Raw genomic sequence first — 19,839 nt, 5'->3', positions numbered from 1 at the left:
GATGCTGAAACAACGCTCCTTCTAGAACAAGACTAGAAGAACAAATAAAAAGAGAGGACAAATTATTTCAGTCAGAATGAGAAAAATGGAACAGCCTGCTAAGAATAGTTGTGAAATTTCCATCCTAAGAGACCTACAAGCAAAATGCACTTTATACTTGCTTTGTATGTAGGAGAATAGAATTCTCTGATACCTGTCTTACCTAAATTGTAGGCTTTTTGATATATGACTGTTTTGTTGCTGCACAATATTTAAAAGGCATTAAGTGTTCAATTATAGGTTTCTGATAATAAATTCCCTAATGATTCTATAGATTTCTTATTTTGGATATAAGCCACAAATGTAAATATTTGTTTCTACTGTTTGTATTAATACGGGCTTTGAATGAGTTAATTTGTATGGAACAATGGTTTGTCTAAAGTTTTACTAAATTTAATTTTCATATCCACCGAGAAACATAAAGTTCATACTCAGATCCAGATGTGCATTACAATTACTTATCATTTAATACCATGTGGACATACTTTGTAGAATGTCATTACCATGGAAGCAGTTACAGTGCTTTTCTCACATTTGCATCATCTATACCATTTGCCTCACAGCCATATAAAAAAGGTTCAGTAATTATGTTGGAGTTAACATGAATTAATGAATGAATCAATCAATCAATGAGTTGTAAATAAATATCAAAATGGATATAAACCAAGAACAAATTGCATTTTTATAACATTGCTTTGCTCTTGTGTTTCTGATGATACCTGATGACAAATGAAAACAAGTCATGAAGATAGTGGCTGCTACATTGGCAGCTGCTTTGAGTATATTCTTCACCCAGCTCTCCCACACTACCTTTGGAGAAAGGCAGCAAATGACACAGCCTACCAGTTATCTCTCTAAGTCGGGTAACTGCTAACTGAATTAAACTGATTATTTCATGGCAGTACTCATTGTTAGGATTTTTTGTTGTTTCATAGATTGATCTGTCTCTCTATCTGTCTATCCATGCATCCATGCATCCATCCATCTATCTTTCACCTATGTGTCAAGTTTGTTCAAGGCCTATACCAATCTGCTAAGTTTCAATTTATTTTCGTTTTCACAATAAATTAAATGTGAGACAGCATTTGCAGCCCTTCTCCTTTGACATATATTCATATCTAATTTATTCCAAATGAGACAAATTTATGATATTTCCCTCTGAATCAAAATGTGTAAAACTGGCCAGGATCTCCCCTTGATAGCATCACTCTTATTTATCATGAAGGTGTAGCATTGCTTTATCTGTTATCTGATAAATCATTTTATTAAAGTTCCACTGTGTGCAAAAGTAAAATTTATGGAAATTGGGACCAGTGACAGTTTCCACTCCCTTGATCCCTGTGCTCATCTCATTTGGATACAATTGAAGCAAATGCCATAATTTTCAAGATAACCAAAAAACAGAGAGCACTCTCAGGCAAAAAGAACTATCTTCGCTTCATAGGATTACCTTATTGATGGCAAGTGACCAAGCTGACCAGCTATACTCGGGTAATGGATGCAGCCTACCCTGTTTTCAAGTGTAAAGCTTGTGTCCAGAATTAGATTTTAAGCTCTCTGAAGGTGAAGGAGGGGAGAAGAGTGGAAGAAATATCTATTTGGTAAAATGTTCAATTAATTCTGGATCTTTACTTCCCAACCAATGAGAGAGGGGCTACAGGCCCATTGAAGTCAAATTGACATTCTTCATTCCTTCCTTCCTTCCCTCACTTTCTTCCTTCCTCCTTCCCTTCCTATCTTTTCTTTCTTCCATCAAATGTGTATTGTACTTCTAATATGTGCAAAGTATGTACTATGCAATGATAAATGCAAAGAATAAAAGGTTAATAAGACATTGTCAATCCCTAAAGATGTCACAACTTTCTGGCAGAAACAGATATACAAAGAGAAATTAACCATAAAGTGAATGGTTAGAGGCATCTGTCCTTTGGAAACACAGTAGCTGAACTGTGCTCATATACTTGTCACAATGTATTTGTATGGTACTTTGTACTTTTCAAAAGCTTTCAAACGTTCCAGAGCACAGTTCTGTGTGGATAGCATTGGACATAGCTCTGCTTATGAAAAAGAAACTATGCAAAGTAACACTTACCTTTCTTCCTCTACCTGTAAAAAGAAAAGAGTAAATGTGTTATTTTATGAAGAAACAATTATTGAGAATCTGCTAAATATTTACTTTCAATAATAGATTTCTTCTGGAGTCAGAATTACAGTGATAGTGATAACACTATCAGCAGTAAGCAGAATTCAAAAGGTTTTGGATCAATACTTCCATAAAAGGCAAAAAAATCCATCTTTCTGGAAAATTCTAACATGATATTAATATTCTTCACAACATTTATATGACATTTAAAGTTCATTAAATTATTAAATTAGCTATTAAAGCTATAATGAATTATCTTTCATCAATATTCTCTATTTTTGCTTTTTATAATTTATGAGCAAGGCTGTTCATTCATATGGTTCAAAAGCAAAAACGTATTAAAAGTATACAATTATACACTAAAAAATGTCATTCCATCTGGTCCTATTTTCACTATTTCCACTTTACCCCCACCCCCACAGGAGGCCACTGTTATTGGTTTCTCGTATGTTGTTCTCAAGTTTAGTTTGGCATATTTAAGAAAATTATTATAGACTCATTTTTCTACTTTTTCCATACTGTTCTTCACTTGTCTGTATATCACATAGATCATTAAATCTTACAGATCTTTACTCATCAGTATATAGTTTCTTTATTGTTTTTCTTAATTTTTTTATAAGATTCCACTGTATTAATCTAACGCAATCTATTTAATTAATTTTGACCTTTACCCATTAGGGACATTTGGATTGTTTCTAATCTTTCGTTATCGCTAGGATATACTTTACCATCTAACCAGGACAATTTTAAGAATGAAAGTGAAAGTTATTGTTTATTATGCCAAGAAAATTGATGTAATTTGGAGTTTTCCTGGGCAAGCTAGAATGGAGGTCATGCTGGCTATTAAAAATAATATTGTAATGAGTAATTGTTACATATATGCTACATGCAAGTATATTTGTAAGATAAATTCCCCAATATCCTTTTAGAGTTGAAAGGTATAGGCATTGGTAACTTGATAGATATTACCAATATCCTTTCATAGAAATTATACCATTTTACACTCCACAAATAATGGACACATTTCCCCACAGGCAATATGCAGTGATACCCAGTATGCTATCAAACATTTTAATTTTGGCCAATCTGATAGGTAAAACATGATAGCTCAGTATAGTTTTCATTCACATTTATTTTATTATGAGAAAATTTGACAGTTTTGTCATATATTGAAAAATCATTTGTATTTCCTTGTTTGAATGATAAGCAAATTTCCCTTGCCTATATTTTTATTAGGTTTTTGATATTTTAATTATTTATATCTAGTATTTCTTTATATGTAAAGAATATTAATTCTTTGTGAATTGAGTTGCAAACATTTCTACTTTGCTCATTTTTTGTGTCATACAAATGTTTATTATTTTTGTACATTTTTATGCCTTCTGGGCTTTGAGTCAGAATTCATAAAGTCATATATTGTAAAAGACTATAAAGAAATTATCCTATGTTGTCTTTGAAATCATTATGATTTAATTTTTCTCATTTAAATCATTGCTTTATTTAGAATTTGTGCTAGTGTAGAATATATTTTATTATTCAACTTCATTTTTTTCCAGATGATTGCCTAGCCATTCCAACAAGGTTTATGAAACAATTCTTCTTTTTTCCACTGCTAAGATGCCATCTTTATTGTATTCAATCTGACCATGTATATTTGGATCTACTTCAAGATTTTATTTTATTCATGTATCTACATCACATTTTTTAAACTAATGAATCCTTTTAAAAATCTTGTAGGGGTAGTCATCCTTAATTGCTCTTATTCTTAAGGATTTGCCTGATTATTCTTTCTTGTTTAGTCTATGAAAACTTTAATTTACAATATGTTGAATTCTCAAAGAAAGTGTGCTGTGTTTATATTGGGATCAAGTTAAAATCACTAATTAACTTATGGAGAATTTAGGTGAGTGTAATGTTTAGTCGTTCTAACCAAGAACATAATAGGACATTCAGTTTTTTAAATACTTAGTTTGAATTAGCAGTATTTAAAAATTTTCATCAGATCTCATACATTTTGTGTTAAGTTTATCCTTAAGCGTCTGTTGCTATTACAAATGAGGAATTTTTATTCCTGTTATTTCTTCTATGATGTAATTGTTTATACATAGTAAATCTATTAATTTCTGCTTGTTAATTTTGCACTCTCATGTCTTACTAAATTCTTTTATTTTTTGTAGTTTTTTTTTACTCAATTTAATAGGCTTGTAAGCATACAATTGTATTTCCTGCAAATGGATAGTTTTTGCTCCTCTTTTTAGATTTTTGAAACCTCTGATTTCTTTTTTTAATGTCAAATTATTTATTCAGGTACATTCAGTACTGTTAAATGGTAATGGTGATAATGGATACTCATTCTATCTTTGTGTTTAGTAGGTATGCTTTTAGTATTAAGCATAATGAAACTTTTAAGTTGAGATGTAAATATTGTATTATGTTAACATCATTTATTACCAAGTTAGTAACTATCTATCAAAAGTATTTACTGATCATTGTCAAATACTTTTAGTTTAATTATGAAAGAATTCATATACTTTGTCTTCATAGATCTGTTAAGATAATCATTTTTATTAATAGCTTCCTTAATAGTCAATTATTTTGCACTTGCGGAATAATCTCCACTTTTTCATGACTAATTATTCTTAATATGCTAATAGACTTAATATTTTATTTAGAATTGTAAAAAAGTTTATAAGATCAGTTCATAGTTTTTTGTGTGTGTCATTGTTACTACTTTTGCTGTAAATAATATACTTCCTTCATAGCAAAACTTTGAAAGTTTGCTGTCTCTTTCAATGTTCAAGAAGAGGATTTAAAAGCATTAAAACCATCTGATTTCTTTTTAAGATCTTTTAGTTGTTTGACACAACTGTGAAAACACCTGGACTTGCTGCTTTGGGAATCTAGCTGCTTTACAAATTTCTCTGTTTCTTCTAAGAAAATTCATGTTCTAAGATTTTCTCTTTCTACCAGGGCTAGTCTTAGTAAATTACATTGTCTTAGAAAATTATTCATTTCATATTGGTTTTCAAATTTATGAAGATACAGTTGAATAAAGGGACCTCTTAATGATTCTTTCATGTTGTTTTACTTTCGTTAGGTAATTTTATCATTTTTTGCTTTAGGTTAGATCTTTTGGCTGGGTTTTTATAGGACCATGTTTTGGATTGACATATTATTTCTACTATATTTCAGTTTTCTCACTTTTCAACTGCTGTTTTTGTCTTTACAATTTTTTTCTTCCACTTACTTTCAGTTTATTTTGTTGATTCTTTTTAACTTTTTGAGAAAGATGCTAAATGCATATACTTTTATTCTTTCTTTTTATTTATATAAGCATAGAGGTATGATTTTTCATTAAAATTTTAAAAATAAAATGTTTCACTGTGTTTTCAAGTATCTTTGGTGTGTTAGAACTTCTTATGTTTAAAAATATTTATATATTAGTTCTATCAATTATATTGCATATTCTGTTAAATTATGTTAACATTCTTTTACATTACTCATAGATCTATATTTGTTTAGACAGTTTCTATTAGTTCCACTAAAATGAGAAATGATAAAATTGACAGTGTTTCTTTTTCCTTACATGCCCCTCAGATTTTCTTCTAGCATTCAATTTTAACAAGGAAATGTTCTTTTTAGCACTTATTTTTGTAGTGTTAAATGTGCCACTACTTTGTTCATGTGATTTGTCAGGTTTGAATGATATTATCTGACTTTTACCTTTAAAGATGAGGAATTACCAAACTCACTCTAGTTCATACTTTCTTTTGCCTCTCCCCCTTTCATTATATGTTTTATAATTATTTCTGCATTGTCAGAAACTATAATATTTACAATCCCATCTGTCACCCTAACTTACACTTTTGTTTTAGCCTTTTTCTACAGTTAAATATAATAAATGCTCACATAAGTTCTTTGACAGTTTCCTCAATTAACTCTTGGTTGCCTTGCATTTAGCCAATGGTAGCTTCCCTGAGAAATTTATAGAAACAATAACCCCAGAGAAATGTTTTTTCTGTAGCTTTTATATTTGAAGGAGAGAATGGATTTATATTTAACTTTAATTAACCATATTCTCTCCTTAAGAAATATGTATATATTGCTCCACTGTCTTCTGAGACTAGATACTGTGGAGAAATTTGTGACCAGTCTTAATAAATTTCCCTTGAGAAATAATCTGTTTTTATTCTTTGACATTCTAAAGAAGTATTTATTTAAATTTAAAGTTTAATGACTTTATTAAGTTACACATGTCTCTGTTAACTCTTTTAGGTCAATTTTTCAGACATGTGGTTGCCATTTCAATATTGACATTAAAGTTTCATTTTACTTCATAAAATTGTTCTTGTATTATATTGTTATTTGTTCTACTCAATTATATTAATTTTTTCTTTGGGTGCCCATCTTCAGGGTTATCCCTTACTTGCCTTCTACATCTATTATTTTTTAACTCTTTAAAAATTGTAATTCATTATTTTCCTATTCTCATGGCCCTTGCTTTATTTTGTGTAATATCAACTCTCCTTATGATCCCTCCTATTTCATCTTCATTTCTTTGTGATGATTTGATTTTCCTTCTGTTTCTTTTCTGACCATTACTTTTTTCTGCTTTATAGCCTTCTTTCTTAAAGAGAATTACTTTATTAAGTTTTTTTTGTTTTTTTTTTTTTTGGTTCACGATAAAATGATAGGTCAGAATTTTCACATGGTCTATAGCAATATATTTTCTGGTGTGTTCTTTATCTCGTAAATTTAGCTGAACTCAACCACTTTTTATCTTATGGCATCTGTGTATAATGCGATTGCCAGCTCCTAGACCAACTATTTGAAGGAGATTGTACATTTTGGTGTGTTTTCTGATATTTGCCACCATTGTTCCCATTTGCTATTCACTTATCCCCACCGATTTAATTTTACTTTATTCCTGGGCTTCTTTGATGATTGTATTTGCTTTTGGTAGCTCTTATATTCTTGGTTTTAATTCTTTCTTTTATATATTTCTTATTACATTACTGAAAAGTGAGTGTAAGTATTTATGCAAGACACATTGTTTCTGTTCAAGAAGCAGAGAAAAGGTAAGTTGCTATCTATTTCCATGTACATACTGTTGAAACCTTTATTGTATTTGCTGTCATTTGCAATGAAATTTTGAAAAAAAAAATAAAGCCTTGACATTGTCTTGACAATGATGAATTAGAAGTCTCATGACTGCTAACACAAATAACCTGAAGGTTTAATATTGCTCTTACCTTGTTTATTGAAACGTACAAATATAAACATGTTTCCCTAACATGTATCTTTAAAATATGTACTCATACTGAAATACATAATATCTGTTAAACACAGAAACTTTTTCTTCAAAGAAGTTTTAAAAGTTTTACTTTATATTATATTTTCTCCTGGAAATCTATTTCATTCTTTACCTAGCCAACATGAAAAACATTCTGCATTTAAGAGCCAATGTAATACAGTGCTGTGGCACTAAATTACATTAGGAATATGTATTCCATTCACTAGGACAAAGTTGGCATCATTGTAGATAAATGTGTTTTCTAGATCTTCTCTCAGGCATTAATGGACTTAAAGGGAAACTGAAAAATAACTTGGAGGCACTCATCATGCATCTGGTAACAAATGACCATCTTAAGTGATTCAAGAAATTCTCAGATTAGACATAACCACCAAAATTCAGCCCAAATGCTTCAGATATTTAAGAAGACAGGAAATTACTGTCTGCCTCTATCTAACTTTAGATAAAGTGAGTAAGCGAAATCATTAATCATTAACCCCAAAAGCCACCGAAAAAGCTGCTTCATTATTCTCTTGAGTTGCTGAACGCTGAAAGTGAAAAACACTGCAACTATAAAGGTGAGTAACTGGATCAACTATGAGTTGGCCCTAAACATTCTTACCAAAATTTGTATTGCCACCTCCAGGTGTTTGTGAACAGACAGGACAGCATTCCCCAGGGGGCGTTACAGGGTCGGCACAGTCCAGCACATCCTGGCATTCTATCTTGTCACAGAGAATGGCTCCATTGTCACAGACACAGATCTGACAAGGGGCAGGTTTCCAAATGTCCCTGTTTAAGTACATCTGGCCATTCTGAGTGCAGGCTATTTCTTCACCATATCCTTCTAAAATAAGAAGAAAAGAAAGAAGAGGTTAGTAATCTGAAATTATGGAATTGAGAAAATAAAAGGTGAGCCATCTTGTGGATTCTAAAAAATTCTGGACTAAGAAGTAACCTTCCAAGGAGCCAAACACAGATGAACTGATTTCATTTCATAACAAAATAATATGTAATTCACCATGAAATAATGATAATGTATCCTTGCATGATAGGGGAAGAAATAAAAGTGATACAATGGAGGCATATTTTTTAACCAGATAATGCTTCCTTCAAGATTTTATTCTTGAAGGTATGAATGATGAAACATGAGAATATCAATAAAGAGGGACAAAAGAGAACCATCTGAAAATGGGGAGAAAATGAATAGTTCAAAGGAGAATATATAATTTGAATGTTTGGTGAACCCTATTATGACCTGCAACTCACTGGAAACTTTAGTAAATTCCACAACAGGAGACAGTAGGTTTTCATGTACCATAGAAAAAAATTTCAAAAAAGAAAAAGGTATATGTTTTTATTAAAATTATTTTTAAATGTACAGTAAAAAAGTATAACCATGTCCCATTTCATGGAGTAGAATTCCATTTTATATCCTAAATTGATGGTGTTTACTCAACTGTGGCAGAAATACAAAACTTACGCAGATAATGAGTTAATTATGTTTGCATCAAAATTAATTAAGGAAAACCATAGCCAAAATAATACAGTGAGTTAATATATATTTGTCTAGTGCTTTTCTACATTTACATTACAATTTAAGAAAGTTTGGGAAAATACACACACATATATATGTGTGTGTGTGTGTACACATATTGCACAAGAGCAGTTCTATTATACATTTACTAACAAGTAAACACATATATTACATCATTAACTTTGTGATTTTATAAGAAATACTATAGAATTTTAAAACATAATGTGGATCAAATCATCCTTGCTTAAATACATCAAGAACTTCCCAACTACTTAAAGTTAAAACTTCCTTATAAAGGCTAAAGACCTTCTTTCCCATTTCTTGCACAACTTGACCACTTTTGCCCAGCACTACCTCTCCTTCCTTCATCCCAGGCCCACATGGCTATCTATCATTACTGACTTCAATGTCATCTCCCCGCGAAATTCTTTTCTGACTACCCTGCAAAAATTAGACTTCCTTTACCCAATTGATATTTTTCAGAGACCTTTTCAAAGAACTCATTCACTCAGCCATTCATTCATTTATTCATTCATTCATTGTGTATTATATGCTAGGTAATTGAAGAGATACTAAAATGTGAACCAATAGGCAAAAATCACTGCCCTCAGGAAGTTTATTAGAATGAGTATTACTTTTTTATTTTTGTTTATCTCCCTCACTAGAGAAAAACTAGATGAAGGTAAGGACTAGGCATCTTGTTCATCACTGTATTTCTTTTCTTTTTTCTTTTTTAAAATGGAGTTTTGTTCTTGTCGCCCAGGCTGGAGTCCAACGGCGCGATCTCAGCTCATTGCAACCTCCGCTTCCTGGGTTCAAGCAATTCTCCTGCCTCAGCCTTCCAAGTAGCTGGGATTACTGGCGCCCGCCACCATACCCAGTGAATTTTTGTATTAGTGGAGACGGGGTTTTGCTATGTTTGCCAGGCTGGTCTCCTGACCTCAAGTGATCCACCCGCCTCAGCCTCCCAAAGTGCTGGGATTACAGGCGTGAACCAGTGTGCCCGGCCTCATCATTGTATTTCTAAAGCTTGATGCTATACCTTTCATAGAACAGCCATTTAATAAATACTTGTCTACTGGATGGATATAATGAATGAATCTAAACTATGATAAACTAGTTTAATTGCACAGCATGAACTTTGTACTTCATAAAAAGATGTTTTAATGTAGTTGTAATCAGTTTATGAAAGATATTATCATGTGGCATATAAATATATTCAAATGATAATGCAAAGTTACATATGAAAATTATTTTAGTTTACAATACAGATATTAATACAAAAATCTGCTTTATATAATTTTTATTTGTCAATTATACCTTAATAAAGCTGGAATAAAAACATTTTTCTCACTGTCCTGTGGAATACTTTGCTTTATATATTTAGTCTTTTACCACAGATATTTGGCAAATGGAAAATTGCTTTCAGAGAGTAACACTACTGCATCCTAATGGTTTGTGTGCTGTTTTATAAGATGAGGACTAAGTTTCTAATCTGTTTTATCTTCATTAAAAGACTTGTATCACATAATACATATCTAATCAACAAAACAGTATTAGCTCTATGTCCATAGTGCTATTATAGTCATTTAAAACCAAGGGGAAAATAGAAATTATGTTTTAATATGCTTTTCTGGAAGATGATTTTGAAAAAATGAGAAATGTATTTATCAAATAAACAGTGTGACTTTTAGATGAAATATCACTTTAACACAGTGTAATTGCATGAAGAACATTTCCAAAGACACAATCTGTATAAAAATGGGCTTATGTCCATAGTTCACTGAACAATTCCATTAAGTGGATAACTTAAGAGTAACTTTGCTCATTAAGTTTTATGATTGAGAAGGAAATATCCACTTACAAATGTTAAATGCTATTACCTGAAAATGAGATACTACTTCAATTAGCTTGTTTCTCTCATTACACACTCTTGGGTGGGGGTGCTGGGAGTTAAGTGCATATGTGCCTAGTACTAATTGTGCAAAATATTGAAAGCACATGTGGCTCGGTGTAGTGGCTCACACCTACAATCCCAGCACGTTGGGAGGCCAAGGTGGGAGGATTGCTTGAGGCCAAGAGTTCAAGACCAACCTGGGCAATATAGTGAGATACTATCTCTGCAAAAATTTAAAAGTTAGCCAGGCATAGTGGCACGTGCCTGTAGCTCCAGCTACTCTGAAGGTGAGGTAGGAGGATGATTTTAGCTCAGGAGTTCTAGGCTGCAGTAAGCTATGGGCACGCTATGCTACTGCACTCCAGCTTGAGCAACAGAGTGAGACCCTGACTCACAAAAAGAAAAGACAAGAAGGAAGCATATGTGTTCCTTTCTGTCCTCAAAATATATTATTGTGGAGTATTATATATATTATATATGTTACACATATAACAATACATGTATGTTTTATATATATAACATTGTGGAGTGCTATATTTGTTATATAATAAATGAATATAATAAATTTATTATATAATTTTAATTATATAATATGTTTGTTTATTGTATAAATCTTGAAGGAGCCATAGAAAACAGGATAAGTTATCCCCTGAAGATTTATAAAATGAATTATTATAACAAAATACGTTATTATTGGATAGATATTATATATGAGGATATATATTGCTGATGGAATAATTAGATATTTGGAAGCAGAGAATATAAAAAACAAAAACAAGATGACACGTAATAATGTCAATTAAACATTAAAATATGTGAGGGACTCTTCAAGGAGTAGCTTATCTTGTTCCTTGTGGCTCCTTTAGGGTTGGAATAAAAAGACACATTGTCTCAGTCTTGTGTTAACACCTAGAAGAGCAGTTTCTTTCTGAAAGTTTAAGACAACACAACTTCAACTCAAGGGGCAAAGAAGTGGGCCACTGAATTATTTTCTTTAAATGATAATGTTAAAGGTTAGTTTTATACTCTGAGTCATCATGGGTTCCTTTCTCCTGAGAATTTATAATTAAATTTAAGATGATGTGGAAAGTTGGTTGGAATGCTTTTAAATAGCAAGGAGATGAAAAACCACATTCACTGTTAAACTTTGTCTTCTCTTCACTCAGACAAGAATCCATACACATCACAGAGGGCTCAAAAACTCAGTGAACTCTCATTGTTCATGTCTGAATGAAAGACATGTACAAAGAAACAGTGGGTAGAAAATACAGGGTGTCTTGCAGTTTTCGCGGATCTACATGGTAGTTGTACACCATATGATTAAGTTGTCCCTTCTGTTTTCTACACAGACGTTTACTTAAACACAAAGAAAAGTAAAATAGAAAGCAAAATTGCAGCCAATTTGTTGAAAAATATTGCAGTAAAGTTGTCATAATAGAATTATTTTATAAATGACAATACAGTATAAAATAACAAAAATTTTCAAATGACATTCTGAGAAATTCAATTCTGTCCTCCTGATTTCTCTATCCAAATCATAAAATTAACCCAAGCTGACGTCCAAAGCTTAGATTCAAGGCCCAGGAATAAAAAAGAAAATAAAAATAAAAAAAAATGTTTCTTAAAATACCTGGATACTGGGGCCGGTCGGGGGTAGGGTGGGGTTGGAGGAGGGAGAGCATTAGTAAAAATTAGAAAAAAATAGCTAATGCATGCTGGGCTTAATACCTAGGTGATGGGTTCATAGGTGCAGCAAACCACAATGGCACACATTTACCTATGTAACAAACCTGCACATCCTGCACATAAACCCTGGAACTTAAAATAAAAATAAAATTTAAATTTAAAAATTGGATAAACAAATATTTTTACATAATCTAAAAAAGAACGCCAAAACTATAATTTCGTGTTACTTGTAGTTTTTGCTGTTTAACTTTCCTAAAATTGATTAGGACTGGTAGAAATCTGATAATATCATCACTGTTTTGTAATTTTCATGGTGTTTTAACTTCCAAAATTTTTATCTCCCAACCTACAAGATTCTTTTACCCTCACCAAATGTTCTCTTCTCATAAATCTCAAGTGCTTTTAAATTTAGTTGTAAGAATTCAGTTCTTAATCACTAGATGGCAGACCAAATCCACCATCTTATTATAACAATTAGAAACTAAATTATCACAATTGCAGCTTGCCAACTATATGTTATGCCCTGCATCCACATTTTTTCATACAATTATACTTGTGGGGAAAAAAAAAAAAGCCTGCATAGAAACGGCCATATTGAAACCTTGGACTGGCCAAGAGAGACGATTGTATTTGCATATTAAATTACTGGAGTCTACTTAAAGGCTTTGAAAAATATATGAAATAACAGTCCCTAAAATTATGTTAGATATTCTCTAGCCATTAACTAAAGTTCTTCCAAGCAGAAATAATACACAGCACACATGTGTTATAAAAATTTTAAATCTCTTATTCAGACAAAGGTTTGTGCTGATCATTTTCCCCTGTGAGCTGTGAGACTGTGAGCTCCTTGACAGCCAGAACTGTGTTTACCTCAGCAACCTTCACATTTAATGTTATATAATCCGTCTTTGATAAATGTATGTGTAGCATCGATGAATGCAGATGTGAATGAGGAAAGTAAGGAACTAGTTCATTGATATGCCTATTAAAAAGATAAGCACTTTTAGCTCTCTTTCCTCCTTCCCTAATCTTTCCAGAGAGGATGTGCTCTTAGGAACTCTTTTTTGAATGAAAGGGAATGGTCACTTGGTGGTTCTTACCAGGTGTGTCCCTGACATTCAGGCCTCTGTGTGACTAGAAAGGAAGAAGACTGTGTCAGTCACAACAGTTCATATTTTAGAACAAGCTTCAGAAAGCTACAGCAACCCTTCAGCCTTCCTGACCCAGCTGATTTAGGTCCCTTTTGGGATTGTGAAGACTGGGCTACCATTACTTAAAGTTTCTCTGACTGTAAAGGTCTTTGAAGGACTATAATCATGACACTGTCAGCTGGTGGCCTTATGAAGTGGAGAGAGAATGCCTTGTGAGACAAAGGAGGAGGTAATAAAGCAGCCCATGTGTCGGTCTGGATGCCACAGATGCTGCCTTTGGTAATGCACAGCAGAGCGTGGGCTGCTGGATGGGGTTCCAGAGAACCTACCAAGGAAATCCTTCTCTTCCTTCTGCCCTAGGGCACTGTTTATCATTAGAAGGGAAAGACGAAGAGGGACAGCATTCAATTCCTTCTTTAGACCCTGCAGAGGAGATGCCAAAAATTCCAAATTCCTCATCTTGGTTTCCTTAAACAACTCTGAAATTTTAAAAGTTAAAAACATATGAAGCCACCAGGGATAGTTGAGGGGGATCTATTACATACTTTGACAATTTTTTTCTATCTCAGCCTCAAGATCTATGGGATGGTGGGAGGATAAGTATGTATGGGGCAGGCCTATGGGGTTTTACATCTTCTGTTCTTCAATCCACTACAAAGACTTTTACTTTCTAGTGAGCCCCGCAAGCTTAAATCTGGTTTTAAGATAGTTATCCAAATTATTACTTTTTCTGTGCCCTGCTCCTCTGTTTCCTTGTACCAACTGAACAAGAGTAGGCATTCAATAATTATTTGAGCTGAGTTAAATTTCTGTTCCACTAAGGACAATCATGTTTTATATTCTAAAGCAATATAATGACAATTTTGAAAATTTTCCTTGAAATCTGAAAAATTAAAAAGGAGACAACTCATAGAAAGCTTCATTTCAATGCATTTCAGTGAGCATATGAATTTTTAAAATTTGATAAACTGTCTGTGAAGGTGGTTGGTTTCTTCCGTGCAACCATTAAATGTTTTCCAATCTCATAAGCAAAGTTTTTTCAGTTAACTAGTAAAACTGCTATTTTTACTTTACTTAAAATGGAAAAAATAGAAAGGAAAAACTCTCGTATTAGGTACTACTTAAGTTTTTTTCCATGTATCATTGGGAAATCTAAATGACTGTGGCCAAAATGTGAAACTAAAACTACACATACTGCACATGCAATGCTCATCTACAATTCTGTCTGGAAGAGCAGATTTCAGTCTGCTAATGCATTTGACATAGATTTTTTTTTTTTTTTCCCACATACCTCAAACTACTAAATAGCTGCAAAACACCACAAAGAGAATTGAGCCAACTCTATAATCTATACACTAGAAATTTCAGCAGTAATTTTTACAGCCAACCTTAGTTCTAATCTTAAATATTAATCCTCAGTGAATAAGTCTGGTACAGAGCTATACCAAATGTGTCTGCCTACCTAAATACATGAAAAACTTGTAATTGTTCTGAATGATGTCTACTTAATCTCTCCTAGCCTAATACTGCTTGAGATAAACAGGAGAGCCAAAAATCTGCTTAGCTGTTTCTCTTTCAAAGGAGAAGTAAATATTCAGTAATATATCGTATCCACATTCCAGATTTCCTTCATCTCCTTCCAGTCTTAGCTCAAGTGTTACCTACTCTGGTCACCTTACCAAAAAAATTGCACATGACTACACACACATACAACCATAACACTCTCAATTCACTAATTCTTACTTTTTTTTCTTTTAATGTAGTAGTTATCACTTTCAAGCCTACTATATATTGAATTTATTATGTTTATTGTTTGTCACCCCATGGTAGAATTATAGCTCTGTGAGAACACATATAATTTATTTTGCTTCCTTTGTTGATATATCCTGATATCCTAGAATAGTGTCAGGATCATAGTAAATGCTCAAGAAGTATTTATTGAATTAATTTATTGAATATTAGTTGTTTGCTTAAGAAGCTTTATATGGTAAAGTCATTTCGTAATATTCTTTTGTATATAAAAAGGGATTTTTATATCTAAAGTCAATTGTTAAGAGTACCAAGTAAGAGATCTAGGCCACATTGAATACCAAATGATATGCTTCAACCCTGGGCTATTACCTGATTTTTAGAGAAGCGCCATTTTAGCTGCTTATTTAAATGTGGGCCAAACCTACTAGACTTTAAAACACCATGAATTATAGGAATATGATGTATTATCCTTTATTCCAGACATTATATCCCAAGAAGAGCATATATTTTTACTCATTTTTGTAACTGAAAATAATTATTATTGTATATTAAGAGAATATTCATTATTGTATACTCAGTGAGTATAAAATTAAATATTTTACATAAAACATTTTAGAATCAATTTAACTCTGTATTTTATTATGTCTTTGCAGCTGCATTTTGCCTTCTTTTTCAATTTTCCCTGATACAGAAGAATATTTAGGGCCTCTAGAGAAAATCCAGACATTGTAGGTAGCTTATTTCTTCCAATTCATTCTTTATTCTCTGCCCTTGCCTTGAGCAAGTTGAAATTTCTTTTACAATCCACCAAACATTCCACAGTTCTCAATGGCTCTTTGATCCCATTCATTTCACTACCAAGGATTCTAAAATATTTTGAAGAAAATTTCTAATAGGAATTTAAAGGGATGTCTCTTTCTGCATTATTCCCTCTGGAGCTCAGTTCTGGAGGCATGGGGTCAAGGCAGACTAGTGCTGTCATCCCGAAGGCCAATTTCTAATTTTATCCTCTTGGAAATATCTAGTGACCTGAATTAGTATTCAGTTTTGTTCTGCTTTACGTAGATTTAATTTACATCTATTTTCTAGCTATTAAAAATATAAGTGATTTTGCTGAACAACAAAACTAAAACTAGATTTTACTCTTCTTTCTGGCATTCCTTTCCAAGTCACTTTCAGATAATAGAATATTTAAATAAAACTATAATTGTTATTTCACAACCTAAATTCATCTCTTAATCTTCATATTTAGTTTATCCCTTATAATGTGGATAATTGTATGGAAGCCAATTTATTTATTGCATGTTTAAGATCAAAACTCAATATGCTCTGAATCTCAAAACCAGCCAAATGCCATATAGTCATACTTGGTATGAGAAACAGAGTTGTTGCCTTTACTGGAAAGTTATATCAATAACTTTTTAGACGCACAGCAAAGCTCTTCATTGGGTAATTTCTCTACTTGTAGGGAGAACAAAAGACAAGAAAAGCAAACAGACAAGGAGGATGAAAAGAGGAAGGAGGGAAAGGGGTAGACGAAGGAGGATGAGACAATCATCTTCTTTCCATATAACTTTACTACATCAAGAAGGAGGTTTTACAAGTTTCTTTAGAAAACAACAGAATTAACCTGAAGATACTTCTTTATCCTATTACGGAAAATACAAAGAATGAATCGGAGATTTTTCACCTACAAATCCATGTGCTTCTAAGGAGAAGTTGCTATTTTCCTTAATAAGTAAACATGGGCAAACTTTATTAGAATTTCAAAAGTTTTAGATTATTACTTAATGTTATTCATCCAGTTTTTAAAATTCTGAATTTTATCATTATTGTATAATTCATATTTTAATTTATTTAAACATGGTGACTATGAATAAAATATCTATAAAGGAAAACAATACTCTTGTCATTTTCTTTAAATATGTGTGGAAAGATTTAAAGTTTCTAAAATCTTTCAATAATTTGCTTAATTCCAAGTAACTACAGAATACTTATTTCTTGCTAATACAGTCATTAGCACATGCTGAGATCAGAGGAGAAAAATGTATAACATTTCTTAAACTAAGGAGTATAAAATTTAGTTTGGACAAAAGATTAACTAAGTTGTATACTAGTCAACTGGTTATTACTAAATTAATAAATGAAAAGTGTGCCTCAATTTTTCTACTTGTTAACATATAGAAAAAGATAAAATATGAGCCTTTACTTTTGCGGAAAAGAAATATTTAAAGATGTCATAAATAAGTTAAAGTGTGTTTGAAAGCTCATCCTAAATTTGTCAGTCTGGAAAAAGGAATAGAGGCATTAGTTAATCCATTTAATTGATAGTTATTTATCTAGCAAATAATAACAATTTTATTAAATACTTGTTTAGTACAAAAGCAAACTTTGGATCAGAGAATGAGACATTTGGAGTTCAACTTTCTTGCCAAAAACAACCAAAATATACAGAAGCTGCAAAAGATAATGAATTTTTTGTAGAATAATTTTGCTCATATGTGTATTTCACTAGTGCATTCTGGAAAAATTACATACACACTGAAATTTCATAAACTCATTCTATTTTTTCATTTCTCTAACCTATATGTATCCTGGGGCCTGTTGAATTATTGGTCCTTATCTTGGAAATCTTCCTCTGTGTTTTGAGAGGTTTTGTCTAATGCTGTTTATTTTCATGAATTACAACTAAGTCTGGAGAACATCAACCTGAGGATTTCCTAGAATCCAAAACAAAAAAAACAACCTTCAATCATTATGGAAATATAAAATTCTGTTTATAAAAGCAAACTTCAAACTAGTAAGGGTGAACAGAATACAGAATAACATTACATTCACTTTTGAGTACATCATCTTTTGATTCTCTTTTGGTGTCCTATTTGATAATGAAACATATTTTAAACCCTTAGACACCAAGACAGTCTGGATACATAGCAGAGAGAAAGTGGAAATCCATAAATGCAAATCATTCAATGATCCCTCAGAATATACCAGCCATAATAATGGCTAAGGCCACAGTTTTGAGATCCTTTGTGTGAGTTTCAGTCCTCCCTGTATGTTTTAGTCTTCCAACACCTTTGGCATTAAGGTGTTCAAATAATAAAATAAATACATTTATTCTTGAAGCAAACATCAAAATAACATAATGTATGCATCTTGATAATATTGTTTATTTATTCAACAAATATTTATCTGTTATTTTGCCAAGCACTGGGAATACAGTTAAAGTAATGAATTCCTCTCTACCTTTAAGGAGTTTACAGACTACTGAGAGAACCAGTGCAGTAACAGATTATTAGAACATAATTCTTTAAATATAAAATTATAGGCAAACTTTGGTTGTTGTGGGAACATGTAGGAAGGGCATATCATCTAGGCTGGAGGTCAGAGAAGTCAAAAGAGTTCTGGGATTTGAGTTCTTTAACTTATTTCCTTTCTTTAATTTATTGTTTTCGGGGTTGCTTTTTTTTCAAGTGGGAAAATTAAAATCCAAAGCAGTTTTTTCCAAAAATTCATTTCCAAGGTGTATAATATTGTTACTCCTGGCTCTTTGCTGGTAATTGGCAACAGATTCCTTCTCTCTATGAACTGGCCAGGATGGATCTGAAAGAGCCCAGGTACTCCCTCTCAACCATGACTCTGATTTTAACTTCTTTACCATCTCTTCCTTTGCCTGAGAGTAAAACAACAGCACTCTTGTTTCTAAACCAACTGGTATGTCCATGGGAAGGTACCTTGGAGGAGGGGTGGGGCTCTTGTGGTGGTGCGGGCCAGCAGTCCAGAAGCCAAGACAGTGGTGCACAGCAACACGGCAGGAACCATTTGTTGCCGATGACTAACTCATTCTAGCCACACCGGGACAAACTATAAAAGCATTTTTCAGGAGAATGGCGTGAACCTGGGAAGCAGAGCTTGCAGTGAGCCGAAATTGCACCACTGCACTCCAGCCTGGGCGACAGAGCGAGACTCGGTCTCAAAAAAAAAAAAAAAAAAAAGGCATTTTTCTAGGTCCAATTACACAGTCTTTCTTCAATTGTAGATACAGAATTCTGGATTATTGAGTTTTGACATTATAGGAAGTCAAAAAAAATAGTATAATGTCTAGTTTGAAAGAAGCTGACTTTTGTAATTTAGAAAACACTGTGAAGTAAGATATTAAATACCCGTACTAAAAGCTTATTTTATTTATGCTTAGCACATCCACTTATACTCATTTTCATAGATTACTTAAGTATTTATTGAGTCTACTTACTGTATGCCTGAATATATCCCATGGAAGAAAGATACAAAAGTTAAAGACACACAAGCTACTCCAGAGGAGCTTAGAGGAAAGTTAATAAA

General features: G+C 32.4%; 1 protein-coding gene across 1 annotated transcript in view; it reads right to left on the bottom strand.

Annotated features, from left to right (window-relative positions):
• COL5A2 (collagen type V alpha 2 chain) overlaps positions 1 to 19,839 on the bottom strand; it is a 150,247-nt gene that overhangs the window by 70,475 nt on the left and 59,933 nt on the right. Inside the window, exons 2-3 of the mRNA XM_032755185.2 lie at positions 8,098 to 8,322; positions 2,132 to 2,145 (exon numbers count right to left, since the gene is read on the bottom strand). Of these exons, the coding sequence (XP_032611076.1) occupies positions 2,132 to 2,145; positions 8,098 to 8,322 (239 nt within the window). The remainder of the gene's footprint in view (positions 1 to 2,131; positions 2,146 to 8,097; positions 8,323 to 19,839) is intronic.

This window comes from Hylobates moloch, unplaced genomic scaffold (genome assembly GCF_009828535.3).
Source record: "Hylobates moloch isolate HMO894 unplaced genomic scaffold, HMol_V3 SCAFFOLD_1, whole genome shotgun sequence".
Classification (NCBI taxonomy): Eukaryota; Metazoa; Chordata; class Mammalia; order Primates; family Hylobatidae; genus Hylobates; species Hylobates moloch.
Note: the sequence above shows the minus strand (reverse complement) of the source record. Positions and strands in the feature narration are given on the sequence as shown.